This window comes from Drosophila miranda, assembly GCF_003369915.1.
Source record: "Drosophila miranda strain MSH22 chromosome Y unlocalized genomic scaffold, D.miranda_PacBio2.1 Contig_Y1_pilon, whole genome shotgun sequence".
NCBI lineage: Eukaryota > Metazoa > Arthropoda > Insecta > Diptera > Drosophilidae > Drosophila > Drosophila miranda.
In genome coordinates this window covers 30,205,481-30,222,152 of record NW_022881603.1, presented here as the reverse complement: position 1 = coordinate 30,222,152, position 16,672 = coordinate 30,205,481, and the positions used below count along the sequence as shown (strand labels likewise).

At 44.5% G+C, this 16,672-nt stretch overlaps 2 protein-coding genes and 1 pseudogene across 11 annotated transcripts; 2 read left to right on the top strand and 1 right to left on the bottom strand.

The window, feature by feature from the left end:
• The first annotated feature begins 738 nt into the window (after positions 1-738).
• Positions 739-2,831, top strand: LOC117189838 (annotated as a pseudogene).
• Positions 2,715-8,878, bottom strand: LOC117189839 (activin receptor type-1-like). 8 transcript variants are annotated; one of them, XM_033394907.1, is made up of 7 exons: positions 8,759-8,878; positions 5,388-5,505; positions 5,212-5,247; positions 5,035-5,110; positions 4,311-4,969; positions 3,607-4,243; positions 2,715-3,550 (listed from the first exon to the last, which is right to left on the bottom strand). In XM_033394907.1, exons 1-7 carry the CDS (start codon positions 8,817-8,819, stop codon positions 3,401-3,403), a joined length of 1,737 nt encoding a protein of 578 aa, XP_033250798.1. In that variant the 5' UTR covers positions 8,820-8,878; the 3' UTR covers positions 2,715-3,400. The 8 variants fall into 8 exon arrangements, with proteins under 8 accessions (XP_033250798.1, XP_033250799.1, XP_033250797.1 ...); XM_033394908.1 differs by lacking the exon at positions 8,759-8,878 and adding an exon at positions 8,174-8,256; XM_033394906.1 differs by lacking the exon at positions 8,759-8,878 and adding an exon at positions 5,973-6,065.
• On the top strand, positions 7,258-15,158 carry LOC117189837 (protein kintoun-like). 3 transcript variants are annotated; one of them, XM_033394902.1, is made up of 5 exons: positions 7,258-7,352; positions 11,379-12,789; positions 12,863-13,874; positions 13,936-14,068; positions 14,377-15,158. In XM_033394902.1, the coding sequence occupies exons 2-5, from the start codon at positions 11,577-11,579 to the stop codon at positions 14,557-14,559; spliced, it is 2,541 nt and encodes an 846-aa protein (XP_033250793.1). In that variant the 5' UTR covers positions 7,258-7,352; positions 11,379-11,576; the 3' UTR covers positions 14,560-15,158. The 3 variants fall into 3 exon arrangements, with proteins under 3 accessions (XP_033250793.1, XP_033250792.1, XP_033250794.1); XM_033394901.1 differs by lacking the exon at positions 7,258-7,352 and adding an exon at positions 10,016-10,139; XM_033394903.1 differs by lacking the exon at positions 7,258-7,352 and adding an exon at positions 10,019-10,139 and having other exon boundaries at positions 14,380-15,158.
• The last annotated feature ends 1,514 nt before the right edge of the window (positions 15,159-16,672 follow it).

Genomic DNA, 16,672 nt, shown 5'->3' with positions numbered 1-16,672 from the left:
TGTACCCTTTCCTCGCCAGCTGTGTGTTTGTCGAGTTGTGATGACTTTGAACTTTTGTTAGATGGGATGGCTGGTCTGGAATGCTTATCAATATTATGGTGAAATATATTTTGTAGGGCAGCGTAGTGGTCGACCAGGCCCTATCTTTCGTGCAAGCAACAAAAACAATTGCAGCTCTAGTCATGATGCAATTATACAAGGTGGTCTCGTCGGGAGCCGAAGTTCGTTCGTGTTGTCCCTTATCGTCAGTGCCATGATGCAATTATACAAGGTGGTCTCGTCGGGAGCCGAAGTTCGTTCGTGTTGTCCCTTATCGTCAGTGCTTGCTTGCTTGTTGATGATGAAGGTTGTTCACGGACGAATTCTTTGATATATTCTTAGCCCTTATGTCCCGACAACAACAAAATTATAAAAAGCATATAAAAAAAATACCACAGAATTAGAAGTAATCTTTATATATTATGTAAAAGAACATTTTAATATAACTAAAAATAATGAAGAAAAATTTTAATGGCTGCATACAATTTAAATATTAATATATCAGTAAAATCATTTTATTTTAAAATTTTAAAACCCACGGGCTTGTTAAGGGTTAATCAACATCAACATATACCGTCTCACTCACACTCACTATACTATGTGCCCTTCACTCGCACTTATTGCTAGCATACGTTAAGGGACTAACTTTTGCCGACGAGACCACCTTGTATAATTGCATCATGTCACACAACCAGCTGTTTCTGGCAGTGCTGGTAAACCAACCCAATTTTGCCAACACTGCCGCTTCAGTACGACTGTATTCAGCATGCCGGATGAGATGTGACGAAGAACAGAAACCCTTACACTACGGTCACTCTAAACGGGACTCACGCGGAATGGAAGGCATTAATAAATACAATGAATTTGTGGCTCTCCACAAGTCCCAATTGGAATCATTGTCTGTGCCGGTGCACCTTTGGCCAGCTCTTTATCGGAAGTTGGCTGTAGAAACCTTTGATGACGGCGAAGCTCTGCAGCTGATGTTGATTGACTACGACGAGGATGAAGACGAGCAGAACATCGCCGACGATGACGATAGCACTCACCCAGTGTTTGTCTTGGGAGTGGCCCGTGAACAGGGAATTAAAGCAAGCGATCCCCTAGCCGTTTACTTGATAGACCATTGTTGGACCTTTCGGCTGGACAGCGCCCGCCAGACCTTGGAACAGAACCCTCAACTGGTAGATCGATTGTCTGCCATAACCGGCGTGGATCTGGAGCATGAGCAACGCGTTGAGAAGATACTGAAACGCCTGTGGAGGTACTGTCATGCCTATTCTATTCTCACCGGCGGTAACTCCGATGAGGAACGCATACCCACATGGTATGTGATGGACGAAATCGGTTCGGCCGTAAACCACGCGGATGACCCAAATTTCCGCCTTGTGCCATTCCTCTACCTCAATACCCAAACCACTTATAGTATTCTGTTTCCAATCAAAGATTGTGAGCAAAATGAGCTATTGACCCGGGATATGATCGAGTATGTGGCCAAGGATGCACCACAAAGAGCTGCCCTGCTATTGCCCTGGCGCGACGATAATTTAACTGCCGAGAGATTCTTGCAGGTGGAGCCCAGTGCTGACTACTTTACCAGCGGACACATACCAGAAACGTATCCTAAAAGGAACACCAATCTCTTGCCAGCTCCGAATCGATGTGATTCGTTGAAGGTTTACGCCGAGTACGAGGTGGTCCGGCAGTATTTAACAGATACAAATTTCCTCTTGGTCAACGCTGAAGAGGAAGCCGATGTGTTGTGGCTCACCCACCACTTCAAAGAATTTGAGGAATTTTCCGAGAAGACGCCTCGTAAATTCGTCAATCAGTTTCCATTTGAATACGTAATCACCATCAAAGATCTACTCAGCATTGTGTGTCGTCGGGCAGCCAAAGAGCATCACGATGCAGCCACTTTGGAAACGTACCCCGCCTGGTTGCCCACCACCTACAATCTGTCGACAGAGCTGACAGAGTTTATCGCGTATTACCAGTCGAGGGCAGTTAAAGGTCTGGACAACCATTGGATCGTCAAGCCCTGGAACCTGGCTCGCGGTCTGGACCTTCACATAACCGAGAATATTAAGCAAATTGTGCGTCTGCCAATCACTGGCCCTAAGATGGCCCAAAAGTATATCGAAAGACCTGTTCTGTTCCGTCGCACAGAGCTGGACTGTCGGGTCAAGTTCGATATTCGGTATGTCATACTGCTGAAGAGCGTTCAGCCCCTGGAGGCCTATGTCCATCAGAAGTTCTTTTTGCGCTTTGCCAATCATCCCTTCTCCATGGACCACTTTGACGACTACGAGAAGCACTACACGGTGATGAACTACCAGGAGGAAGCGGAACTGCATCATGTCAAATGCGATGACTTCCTGGCTCTCTGCAAATCTGCGATATGCTGCTGGAGGTTCTTCAGTGTGCCTGCCAGGAGGCACCGCCCTGCGGTCTCCCTGCCGCCAGTCCCGGGCACTCTATGCCGCCGACATCATGCTGAAATGGACGGATGAGGAGAAGAAAGTTCTGCAGCCACAGCTGTTGGAAATCAATTGGACTCCCGACTGCAAGCGAGCCTGCGAATACTATCCCAACTTCTTCAATGACATTTTCAAGTTGCTTTTCCTGGACGAGAACAATAACGAAATCTTTAGACAATTGACGCCAGTCAACTAATATATGTTCTTATCACTTATCCGTGTATTTCATTTCATTTAAACTATACACAAAACTTAATTATTTTGCATTTTGTACAATATACAAATAGGTGTATGCTTCTATGCGTGGGATGATAACTAATTATGGTTATGCTTATGCTTAGGGCCTAATCTAGGACAGACAAGTCAGCAAGTCAGTAGTCAGTGGGTGGTGTGTCTATATAACTTATGTTCTATCATAGCTTAGATAAGGTAGGACAAATTCAAGTGTGGACAAAGTCTGTCTCTGTCTGTGTGGAGTTCAAAGAGTGAGAGCTTAATGCTAAAATGTTTTACAATTCTCAATTGCAAATGGCACTTGATGAACGATGTACGATAGTAAATGAAAGGCAATTTCCGTTTGTACCCAACTATAAAAGATACTTCCATGAATATACAAATATAAGGCAATTTATAAGGAATAAGGCAGAAATAAAATAAATACGTTCCAATGCATAACAAAAAATTCCTTCCGTAGAATAGCATAAGAATTTAAATCCATTCTTCATTCTTCTTGGCCTAGCTCTGAATAATACAATTACCAGCTAATAGTGTGTGAAAATGGAGGGGAATGAATCTTACACTAGCCTCGTCTAACGTCTGGTTACCTCTAAGTGAATGCAACTACCGTATCGCTTACACAACTAACTATCGACTACAACGCAGACCTAAACGCAGGCCTCGTCAAAGTCCAAGCGTATCTTCTCATCTGCGGAAGCTAGCTTATGTATAGTCTTTTTGATGCGCATGGCTGGCAGACGAACATTTGGGTTCTGGTGCCAGCACTCCTTCATTAGCTTGGACATGCCGGCCAGCAGCTGTAAAACAAAACCAATTAGAATTCAAATTCAGAAAATTACAAAGATTGACCTACAGAATCGGAGCTCCAGCGATTGGGAATGGAGGGTCTGTAATTGTCAGTGCAGACCACTTTGCGCATATCCTCAAAGCTGGGATCCATGGGCACCACATCATAGAAGGGCACTTTGTATTCCTCAGCAATGCCGCACGAGATGGTGCGGCGACAAACCTCCCACAGCACCAATCCAAAGGCGTAAATATCCGTACGGCGCAAGGCCTCAAAGCATTCCAAGTCGATGCTCTCATCCAGAACCTCTGGTGCCATGTATCGCTTCGTGCCAACCTTCGGGTTGTGGCCCAAGTCGAGCTGTCCCGTGACATGGGAGTGGGTGACAGCCAGGCCAAAGTCGGCTATCACACAGGTCCCATTCGAAGTGACCAATATGTTCTTTGACTTCAAATCTCTGTGCGCCATGGCTGGCTTTCCCTCAGTGCCGAAAATTTCCGTGTGCAGGTGGACCAAGCCGTTGGCTATCGACAGGCAGATACAAATCATATCGTTGTGACTTAGGGCATTGCTATTCAAGTGATCGAACAGCGACCCCAGCGGGTAGTAGTGTGTCATGAGCCAGAGCTGGGTGCACGAGTTTCGCGACGTCATATCAGAGCCAATGAAGCCGAGAATGTTCTCGTGGCGCAGCAAAACAGTGCTGCAAGAAAGTAAGTCCAAGGATTGACTATCATTTCAAAATTTGAGCAGCAAACGTCAGTTCTCACCTGTAGATTTCCGTCTCCCGCTTCCAGGATTCCTCGTCGCGACTGAAGAATATTTTGACGGCTATGCTCTCGCCATGCCAATGACCACGCCACACCTCGCCGTACTTGCCTCGCCCAATGCACTCGATCAAGGTCACCTGCTTGGCCAGGGTACGCTGCACTAGCAAGGGTAGACCACTACCCGATCCAGACGTTACCGAATGCTGCAGGTATTCACGAAGGGTGCTGTCCCCGGCGCTGGTGGCACGCAACAGCTCATCATTGACCAAATACGACTCGGGATCCTGTTTGGTGCGCGAGGCAGCCAAGCGCTTGCGGTGGCTCCGCCGTATATAATAGATGGCAACGGCGCCCAGGAGAGTTATGATCAGAAAGGGTCCCAGAATGGCGGCGGACATTTTGCTGATGTTGCTGGTATCCGCTGTTATGACTGTCACATCGCCGCTGACGATCGGCGGCAGCTCGGGGAAATCACCGCTGTTGCAAAAATCACCGGTGCAGCAGGCCACGTTATACTTGGCAGCATTCCGCTTGGTCGGTCCATTTAGCTTATTCAGAGAGTTTTGGTTGCAAACCAGCGGCAATTGATCCGGTGATGTTGTGCAGCCCCGCCTCACATTCTCCTGACCATCGGCATCCCGTGTGCGTGATTTCCAGCACTGAAGAAAATAGAAAAATACCTCTGTCAAGGGGATGGATTCGTAGTTTAAATGAAAACACTCACCTGAATGGCATTCTGGCATGTGTGTGACAGCTCCAAAGGATCCAGACATGGCGGGTCACAGGAGTAGCATTTGTATCTGTTTATGGATAAATGGTAATTAACGAAGTGTGGAAGAGCGTAGAAAAGATTGCGATTATGATCTAAAGCCACAGATAATCCCTCAAGCGTAGATTTTACCTTCTTTTCATGCGTCGCTTACTCTTTATGTGTCTCCTGTTTAGAGACAAGCAGCGTGAGAAATGGGGGTAGTGAAAGGGATTAGCAAATTAACTTCTAGCCGGATGCCAGTGATTTAAATAATGACCCATGAATTCAAGTCTTAACGTAAATATGTATTTGTTTTTGAATATCACCTGGGATGCGTTTGCACCGAGTTCTGTGGCACGGCTGGGAACTCCTTTCCATTCATATGAGCGGGCAATTCCATGTCTATTTCCTGGTTCTCTTCCAGCAGGCGCTCACTGATTTCAGCTGCAAGACAACATGAAGATGTTACACATACACCGAAACACCGTCTCTCTCTCTCTGTCGCGTACACACACCACAAACAAAATTCTGTATACGCACGGAGCGTGCGTGTGTGTGTGTGTGCGCGAGTAAATCATTAAGAAAATGCACTTTTATGCTTCGTACGCCCACGAAAGCATACAATCCCGTTTATATAATGACATTTCCCAGGCGGAGTACGTCGAGTTTTCACTCATTTGAATGCAACCAACTTATTTTCAGCTCCCGCATCGACATATACGCAGCACAATCGGTCGGATCAGTAGCATATGAAAACAAATCAGGGCTGTCCAAACACACACAATAGCCATAGCCGTAGGCAGTTTTTAAATCACTTTGTGGGAGCTGCAGAAGCCACCGTATTGGCGGTCTGCGATATGCTCCCGATTGCTGACACATCCAGCTAAAACGCGAGACCGAATCAAACGTACCTCGTGCATTTTTGCATACCAAAAATGACAATAGAAAAACTACAAATAAATGGGACTCCATTGCTCCATTCCGTTTTGGGGTGGTGTGACCAGAGGATGCCAGTCAGTGTGACCGCGAAGGCATCGACCAAATATACCGAATTTAGCCTGTGCCTTTTTTATAAATAATCTGTTCTTAACCCCCTATAATTTAGCTAGTCGCAATAGCCGAACTTGAAACGGGTCAGGTTCTTTTTGAACCGGTTGAGAACAATGATCCCCATTCCATACTTTTAAATGATGTACTTTAATTACTGTACTTGGATCTATACCATTGAAAAGGTCAACCCAACGGAAAATGTACGTGATGTTCATATTCAGTCGGTGGAGCAGATTTAGAATGTTGTTCGGCAAAAATTGGCCCTTAATGTATACTATTCAGGCTGAACCACTTTAATAGCACAATAGGACAGTCGCTAAGGGTGAATATGCCGCAATTATTGGGGAACATTAACACGACACATCCGGACATTCTGTCTCGGCCGTTTCCTGCTATCATGCTATTCAGCAGGTACTTGCCACTTGCTCACTTTAACGGAGCACAGGGACTGCCATTAAAATTGGCACTGATAAGCTAGTTTTAATATGTATATGCTATTCACCATTTATAATATATCCATATAAACTTGTTGGGTTTAAATATACCGCCACATTACGAACCGGTTAAAACGGCCAATGAAAATCGTCAAAAATGAAATGCAAAACATAACATGACAACGTTGCGACGTTTTTTTTGTTGAACTATTTTGTTTAATCCTTGTTTTAGCCAAAATACAATAAAAGCAAGGACTAAAAACTAGCCAATATTGTAAAAAATGTATTCATCAATGGGGTACAATTATGCGGGCAGAGCTAAAGATTTTAGTTAGCCAGAATTATTCTACGGAATCTCTATTGGAACGATTACTCACTTACGTGATTCGCCACGTGACAATTTTCTCTAATTAGCCGAAATCCAATAAATGCAAGTATTTAGGATAAGCCAGTTAAGTAACAAATTGATTCATCAATTGTATAAAATCATGTGGGCATGGTAAAATGTTCTATTTCTATCTAGCTAGTAATATTTGTCGGAATATCAGAATCAAGGAATATGTATAATAGAAGTTGAATTCGTCAGTATATTTAAGTATATTTTTTAAATGAGATGGTATATTTTGGTATATTTCTAAAATCGAGACTAACATCATTGTTTCTCCCAGCTCTAGAGCCGGTCGAACCAAAATAGTTTCTAGAACGTCAGCGGAACTGGTATTAAAAAAAAGGGATTTTCAACTAACAAAACAAAATTGTATTGTATTTAATTCTGCTAAACTAAACGCATATGAACTCGATTTGAAGGTAAGTTTGGTTCTCTATTCAAGTTTTTCTCTTCTTCAGTTTGGAAAGGTCTCTAAAGTAGGCCTGCAAGAGGCGATGCAGATTTGTTGTTCCACATCTAATACATGGAAAGGCATGGCACCTACATTCATATGTACATATTCAGGACTGTCGATGGCTGTTTATATGATTTCTTCGCCGACCAGTAGAGGCCCTCCTTTAATATCAAGTTTGGTCCGACCGGTTTCACATCATTAGAGAAAATCAATTAGTTTTACTCTGTATCGATCAAACAAGAGTTTTCCTTCCTTCCCCCTACCCACGCTCCACTCCGAACATGTGTTTGGTCACGTAACTGTTATAATTTTCCTAGTTTTCCTCTGGGAAAGGAAAGATACACACAAACTGAAGAGTCTTCTATTCCCCTATCTCTTTTCCAGACTTGTGCTTGCATGTGAATACATGTTACTTACATTATTATCATTGGTACTAAGTGTGGGTGGTGGTGGTAAATACGAAGAAAACCATAACATTTAGTATGGCTGCGCAACAAATCGCACTACATGGGGGAACACAATACATAGAGAACCTCGCTAACAGCAGAGGCAAACACAAACAATTGGGGGCAAGTGGTTTTTTCGCTTATCAAGAGCCCCTCTCTGCGCAGCTCCTCCACGCTATTCGCTGTTCTCTCAGTGTCTCCTGTTTAGAGACAAGCAGCGTGAGAAATGGGGGTAGTGAAAGGGATTAGCAAATTAACTTCTAGCCGGATGCCAGTGATTTAAATAATGACCCATGAATTCAAGTCTTAACGTAAATATGTATTTGTTTTTGAATATCACCTGGGATGCGTTTGCACCGAGTTCTGTGGCACGGCTGGGAACTCCTTTCCATTCATATGAGCGGGCAATTCCATGTCTATTTCTTTGTACACTACCCGCAGGCGCTCACTGATTTCAGCTGCAAGACAACATGAAGATGTTACACATACACCGAAACACCGTCTCTCTCTCTCTGTCGCGTACACACACCACAAACAAAATTCTGTATACGCACGGAGCGTGCGTGTGTGTGTGTGTGCGCGAGTAAATCATTAAGAAAATGCACTTTTATGCTTCGTACGCCCACGAAAGCATACAATCCCGTTTATATAATGACATTTCCCAGGCGGAGTACGTCGAGTTTTCACTCATTTGAATGCAACCAACTTATTTTCAGCTCCCGCATCGACATATACGCAGCACAATCGGTCGGATCAGTAGAATATGAAAACAAATCAGGGCTGTCCAAACACACACAATAGCCATAGCCGTAGGCAGTTTTTAAATCACTTTGTGGGAGCTGCAGAAGCCACCGTATTGGCGGTCTGCGATATGCTCCCGATTGCTGACACATCCAGCTAAAACGCGAGACCGAATCAAACGTACCTCGTGCATTTTTGCATACCAAAAATGACAATAGAAAAACTACAAATAAATGGGACTCCATTGCTCCATTCCGTTTTGGGGGTGGTGTGACCAGAGGATGCCAGTCAGTGTGACCGCGAAGGCATCGACCAAATATACCGAATTTAGCCTGTGCCTTTTTTATAAATAATCTGTTCTTAACCCCCTATAATTTAGCTAGTCGCAATAGCCGAACTTGAAACGGGTCAGGTTCTTTTTGAACCGGTTGAGAACAATGATCCCCATTCCATACTTTTAAATGATGTACTTTAATTACTGTACTTGGATCTATACCATTGAAAAGGTCAACCCAACGGAAAATGTACGTGATGTTCATATTCAGTCGGTGGAGCAGATTTAGAATGTTGTTCGGCAAAAATTGGCCCTTAATGTATACTATTCAGGCTGAACCACTTTAATAGCACAATAGGGCAGTCGCTAAGGGTGAATATGCCGCAATTATTGGGGAACATTAACACGACACATCCGGACATTCTGTCTCGGCCGTTTCCTGCTATCATGCTATTCAGCAGGTACTTGCCACTTGCTCACTTTAACGGAGCACAGGGACTGCCATTAAAATTGGCACTGATAAGCTAGTTTTAATATGTATATGCTATTCACCATTTATAATATATCCATATAAACTTGTTGGGTTTAAATATACCGCCACATTACGAACCGGTTAAAACGGCCAATGAAAATCGTCAAAAATGAAATGCAAAACATAACATGACAACGTTGCGACGTTTTTTTTGTTGAACTATTTTGTTTAATCCTTGTTTTAGCCAAAATACAATAAAAGCAAGGACTAAAAACTAGCCAATATTGTAGAAAATGTATTCATCAATGGGGTACAATTATGCGGGCAGAGCTAAAGATTTTAGTTAGCCAGAATTATTCTACGGAATCTCTATTGGAACGATTACTCACTTACGTGATTCGCCACGTGACAATTTTCTCTAATTAGCCGAAATCCAATAAATGCAAGTATTTAGGATAAGCCAGTTAAGTAACAAATTGATTCATCAATTGTATAAAATCATGTGGGCATGGCAAAATGTTCTATTTCTATCTAGCTAGTAATATTTGTCGGAATATCAGAATCAAGGAATATGTATAATAGAAGTTGAATTCGTCAGTATATTTAAGTATATTTTTTAAATGAGATGGTATATTTTGGTATATTTCTAAAATCGATACTAACATCGTTGTTTCTCCCAGCTCTAGAGCCGGTCGAACCAAAATAGTTTCTAGAACGTCAGCGGAACTGGTATTAAAAAAAAGGCATTTTCAACTAACAAAACAAAATTGTATTGTTTTTAATTCTGCTAAACTAAACGCATATGAACTCGATTTGAAGGTAAGTTTGGTTCTCTATTCAAGTTTTTCTCTTCTTCAGTTTGGAAAGGTCTCTAAAGTAGGCCTGCAAGAGGCGATGCAGATTTGTTGTTCCATATCTAATACATGGAAAGGCATGGCACCTACATTCATATGTACATATTCAGGACTGTCGATGGCTGTTTATATGATTTCTTCGCCGACCAGTATAGGCCCTCCTTTAATATCAAGTTTGGTCCGACCGGTTTCACATCATTAGAGAAAATCAATTAGTTTTACTCTGTATCGATCAAACAAGAGTTTTCCTTCCTTCCCCCTACCCACGCTCCACTCCGAACATGTGTTTGGTCACGTAACTGTTATAATTTTCCTAGTTTTCCTCTGGGAAAGGAAAGATACACACAAACTGAAGAGTCTTCTATTCCCCTAACTCTTTTCCAGACTTGTGCTTGCATGTGAATACATGTTACTTACATTATTATCATTGGTACTAAGTGTACTAAGTGGTGGTGGTAAATACGAAGGAAACCATAACATTTAGTATGGCTGCGCAACAAATCGCACTACATGGGGGAACACAATACATAGAGAACCTCGCTAACAGCAGAGGCAAACACAAACAATTGGGGGCAAGTGGTTTTTTCGCTTATCAAGAGCCCCTCTCTGCGCAGCTCCTCCACGCTATTCGCTGTTCTCTCAGTGCCGACCGACCCCAACAGCCGGCATTTCGTGTAGCTCTCGCCTCATTTCTAAATTCTCGCTCGCCGCGCAAGCACCGTAATAAACACACAAGTGAGTAAGTAGGGAGAGAGGAAGAGGGATCTAAGAAATGAAACTACGCAATTTGTTTATTTATTGCTGAACAAATAAAATACGCATGGACCACACGCTGCTTACATAATGCGATTCTTGTGTCCGCCGGCCACTACACTACCACACCACTATACAAGTTACCAAAACACAGTCGGGCCGGGAAATTTTGGCAGACGACCTTACTGCGTCATAAAATTAAAATTTTTACGATTACCTGTACATGAAGATTAGAATTTCGTGATACCTATATTTATTTGGGTGAGATTTCATTTTGCTGAACGGGGGAAGGGAAGCCAAGACAAGACCTAGGGCAATTGTAGGTGAAACTCTTAAGAGCGTTATATTCCTGCCGGTAGTTTCCGTTATCACTGTTTCCAATACAAATGTACTTCCACTGGCATTGCATCAGCCGTTCTTAATTGTTTCGTTCACCTTTTTCTCTTTCCAGAAGCACAGCTTGACGGTTTCAGAGGCATTTTCAACGGAAAAAAAAAAAAAAAATCCCCAACAAATCGAAAATAAAAAATATCCAGAAAATATTATTTGTGTAAGAAATATCCAAGTGCAAGTGCAAGTGCGGGAAGAGAGATCATATATCCGAGAGAGCCGTTAGAGCTATTGTGTAGTGATCGTCAGACAGAGCGCTATGTCAACTGCCGCCGCCTCACGTAAGAAACACTCAAAGCTCCATAATGAAGAGCGCGCCGACATAACCAAGGACGAGTTCGAGGGCATCCGCGAGGCGCTCAGCAAGGAGGAGTTCCGCAAGCTATTCTTCGATTACGTCGAGGAGGTCCAAGACCCGGAGAACCGCAAGATCTACGAGCAGGAGACTACGCAGTTGGAGAAGGAGCGAGGCGTTGACATTAAATTCGTACACCCCAAGCCGGGATTTGTGGTGAAGACGTCCATTGACGGTGAGTTGAAATGCTTCATCAACATTGCCAGTTCGCCGGAGGTTGCCCAGCCCAACAGCGAGGTGGGCATGAATCCGGAGACAGGTGGTCGTGGCCTAAGCTGGTCCATACCCATGGCCCAGACGAGGGGGCGGGACGACTGCGATGCGAAGAACGACCACTGCAAGGTCTTTGATGTGGTCTTCCATCCGGATGCCCTGCACCTGGCCACCCGTGACTCCCAGTTTCGAAAAGCTTTGATCGACACAGCGCTGGACGCCGTCGAGCGCGAGTACGAGGTAGCCCTGGACCGTGCCAATCTGAAGTATTCCAAGCTGGATTACAAGGGCATAGCCCGACCCACTGTGATACGCAAGCTGGCCGCCAATCCCACACCGGAGGAGCAGGAACCGCATCCCCTCGAGCATATGTACCCCACGAAGCCACCCGCCTACAATTCAGAGCCGAAAATTCTACCCATGAAAACCAAGGCGGCACCAGTGCCGGAGTTCGCGGTGCCCAAGTATTCCATCAAGCAAAGCCACGAGGTGGACCTGTCGGAGTACACCGATGAGCTCGATGCCAAGCTGCATGTGACCGTGCCGCGCTCCCTTGTCGTGGAGATTGAACTGCCCCTACTCCGATCCACTGCCGAATGCCAGCTGGATGTCACAGCCAAGTCAGTCCATCTGCTGAGCGAGCGACTGGGTGCCAAGTACCGTCTCAAGCTTGATTTGCCCTTTGTTGTGGACGACAAGGCTGGCAATGCCCGCTCTGACACTGAGAAGCGTCGCCTCAGCATCACCCTGCCTGTGGTGCGCAAGAGTGTTAACCAGCAGCGCCAGATGCACGACACACTACGCTACCTCAGTCGCGAGGACAGCGGAGTGGAGCTGCATTCTAGCAGTGAGTCCCCCGTGGAGGATGATGCCGATGGGGACATGCCGGAAACCCCTGAGTTAGGTAGGTGAAACGCTCGAACAGTTCTTTCTGCCTGATCCGTTTCTCATCCAATTTCATCTCCAATCATCCACAGAGACAGCTGCATCCCCTGATCCGCCCGCCCTGACACACAGTACGTTCTTAAAGGATTCCGTGCACTATCAACTGCCCAAATTCGACTGCAATGCGCTTGACAATGCCATGGCCTTTGTTCTGGATGTGGCCCACGTCCAGCCGGATTCCATCGTGACATTGAAGACGGAGGGGAGCGTATCCGTGAAGTTTGCCACCATTCGCAGTGGCTACTATCCCACGCACTATGCCTTCTATATGGAGCTACCGTCCGTGGATATGGAGGAGTACCATAAGGATCACTGTATCGAAAGCATCGAAGCAGAGGCCTGGGACAACAATGTGATAATGAAGCTGTTTCTCGTTGCCGAGAGCAAGGCCCCAACGAGCTATCTGGCCGGTCTGCATGCCAACGGTCTCAAAGAATATCAGGTCTACGGGCACTACAAGCCAAAAACCGATAAAAATAATGGGTGCGAGCCCAACCCCCCCAGGGACGTACAGATTATACGCACGGATGATGCCGTGGTCATCAGCGTACGCACACCACACAGTTCCATCACCACGGAGGAGGATGATGAGCAACGGCAGCAGCTGCATAAAAAGCCAAGCAAGAAGCAACGCAAGCGAAACAAGAAGCAGCGCTCCTACTCGGAGTCTGCGTGTGAGGAAATGCTCGACCAGCAGGACGGTCCACTGGGACGCAAGAAGGATGCCACGACACCCATGGTGCCACAGCGCAAGCAACGCAGCTACTCGGAGTGCAACGATAGCACCATTCGCAGCGAGAATGTCAATAGGGGAATCCTCAAGCGGTTCAGTCGCTACGGTCCGAGACCGTCCATATCGGACAGCTGTTCCTCCATCGATGACTGTGGCTTCTCCTCGCACTCCTGTTCTGTGGATGCATCGGGCTCTCTGTTCTCGCAATCTTTTAATGGAATTCCCGAGGAAGATCGGACCGAGGAAGGCCTTTCGGAGAGCTGCAAGAAGACTGTTAGATTTAATGACCAAATCATGAAGCAAGTGTTTAGGTGAGTTCTACGAATAAATAAGTATAGTAAATGAATAAATTTGATGTGTGTTTTTCCACAGACACGACTCAAGCATCCTCGGTCAGCGCAAGAAGAACCAGAAGCGTCGCAATTGCAAATTGCGTGCTCAGCAGCGTCGCCTCAGCGAGGGGGATTCGGCAGACTACGAGGAGACCCGTGACACCGCCCTCAAGGTAAGATCAAGGCAGATTCGACTGATCTAATTAATGAGAGCTTGTTACGCTGTTAATTCAATTAGTGGCCATCAGCGAATTTTCGTTTTTTGGTCGGAATTTGCCTCAGACCAGACGCCAAATATTGATCCAACTCTTTGTTTGAGTGGATTTGTGAATTTAAATAGAGCCAAAGTTTGATTGGGTCGAATGTGACGACAGCTATTTTAAAACGTGTTAATTGATGTGCCACTAGAATATATTTCGCCTTCACATGTCCTCCAAATGTCGTCTGTCCGAACTGATTGATGTCTTCTTCATTTTACCAGCAGCAAGGGGAACCATCAGGCAACAAGCTCCACGATAGCGGACTGGATCTGACTGGAGCATCTGCTTCCCACCGTACGGACAGCAACTCGAAGTCCTATCGCACTCGCCAGGACCACGCCGATGCCGATGCCAAGAATGATGCCATGATGTTTGAAATGGATGATGAAGACGATGAGATGTAATGCAAACCATTTTTTTTTAATATTATATATTGTAATTTTTTGATGTTTCTGCCCAAACTGCTCAAAATTAGTAATCCAAAAAGGAAAAATACAATAAGAAAATATACAAATTGTTATAAATTTGGTTAACTATTGAAAAGAAATTGTTTAATCGTAGCATTAAACCATAATCAAAAGTGAAACACACAGTTGAATAATTTTAAACAACATTTACTTATACCTATACATATATTCATGCACACACAATTATGACCGAGATGGAATCGGAGGAGTAATCTCTTTTAAAAAGTAATCTTTGATTGATTTCCGCAGCAGATTGAGGCATTATTTAATCATACACATATTTCATATAAACATTCATTCAACACACACAAAAACAATCACAAAAAATTAAGCTTAGATATCAATAGTTAACAATTTCCTCTAGTATTATAAACACACAAGAGCAACAATCCCTGCAAGTAGTCTCTAGGGCCATTTTAAATGTGTAGGAAATCTGGTAAACAAAGTGTATGTAATTTTAACTTTTTTAAATGCGCAGAAAGTAACAAAATATACGAGTATATAGAGTGTTGAATCGTAAGACTATTCTCAGTGTATTTTGGTCAAATAAATGTGCATGAACTGGGTTCGGGCCAGCCGCTGAAGAATAACCGTAACTTTAAAATTATTATTGTATGAGCAGAGAGAGCCGCCTATGTTGTTAAACGTTGACGTTCTGCAGAGCTGCTGCGCTCTCCCGCTAAAGGGGCTCTCTGCCGCCGCCACTTCGGCAACTACTTTGATCTGCTGCCGCCACTTCGGCAATCACTTTGATCTAACGCCGTCGTCTATAGTTTAGTTCTATGCTAACCCATCTGCGCATTGGTTGCATATCGATCTCGCATAAAGTTTATCTGGCAATAGCAAGCAATCGGCTTCCGCTAAGCCACCAAGATTAAATACGAATTATAAAGTTTAACCCAAAATCTCTTTTCATTTTTGAAACACATAGGTGCCAAAAAAGCTTGGCATCTCAAACATTGGTGACCCCCCGACGTGATATAAAACCATTGCTTAATCGCGTTCCGTTAAAACACTTATTATTTATACAATATTTTGTTGTTGGGTAGTTTAACTATCAACAAATACATTTGGGTGCACGTTGAAAAACAGTTTAAAGTGCAAATTCAGTGAGAGTGCAGCTGGAATATTTATAGACAAATTCCGGTACTTTAAGCGTCGAATCTCTCATTCTCTGCGCAGCTGCAGCCGCGGTTCTTGACTTTGCGTGTCTTGCATTCTCGCTCTCGCGTCTATACATCGTCGCTTAAGCGGTATTTCATTTTCCGTTGTTGTGTCGAATTGCACAACGGTTAACATGGACAACGATCCGAATACAGGCGCGGGCGGAAATATTGTGGTGGCTGATTCCAGACTGAGTCTGTATAAGCGTAAAAGTCAGTCATTATATGATCGATTGCACAGGCTTGGCGAATCCTTCGCGGGGAATAAAATCGATAAGCTGACCGCCGCGGAAGTCGAGGTGCGCCTTGATATGTTGGCAGAAATTCGAGAGGAATTTAATAAGGCCCATAATGAGTTGGAGGCTCTCGATCAAAACGAGATTGGGAGTGAGCTGCGCGAAATCTTCGATACTCTTTTCATATCGTTGAAAGCTGAGTTGCTGGCTGCTGTTGAAGTAAGCCAGTCACACGCCGCTGCCATGACATAGTACCATCATCATGGCTCACAAGCAGCGACTTCCTGAGCTGAAGGTGCCTAAATTTTCTGGTGGATACGTCGAGTTCTCGGATTTTATGGCAATGTTCAAATCGGTGATTGAAGCGGATGCGGATCTCAGTGACATCGAGAAATTCCAGCACCTTCGCTCTTGCCTCGCTGATGCGGCTTTGGATTCGGTTCGATCGTTAGAGCTCTCCAGTGCCAATTATCGTGCGGCTCTGGATATACTTAATAAACGCTTTAATAACAAAAGACTTGTTTTCCAGGCACACATAAAGAAGATTCTTGGGCTAAAGAGGGTAGACTCGCCTTCTGCTAAAAGGCTTCGGGAGTTTTCGGATGCAGTCAATTTACACATGCGAGCGTTGCAGACATTGGGAACTGCTGA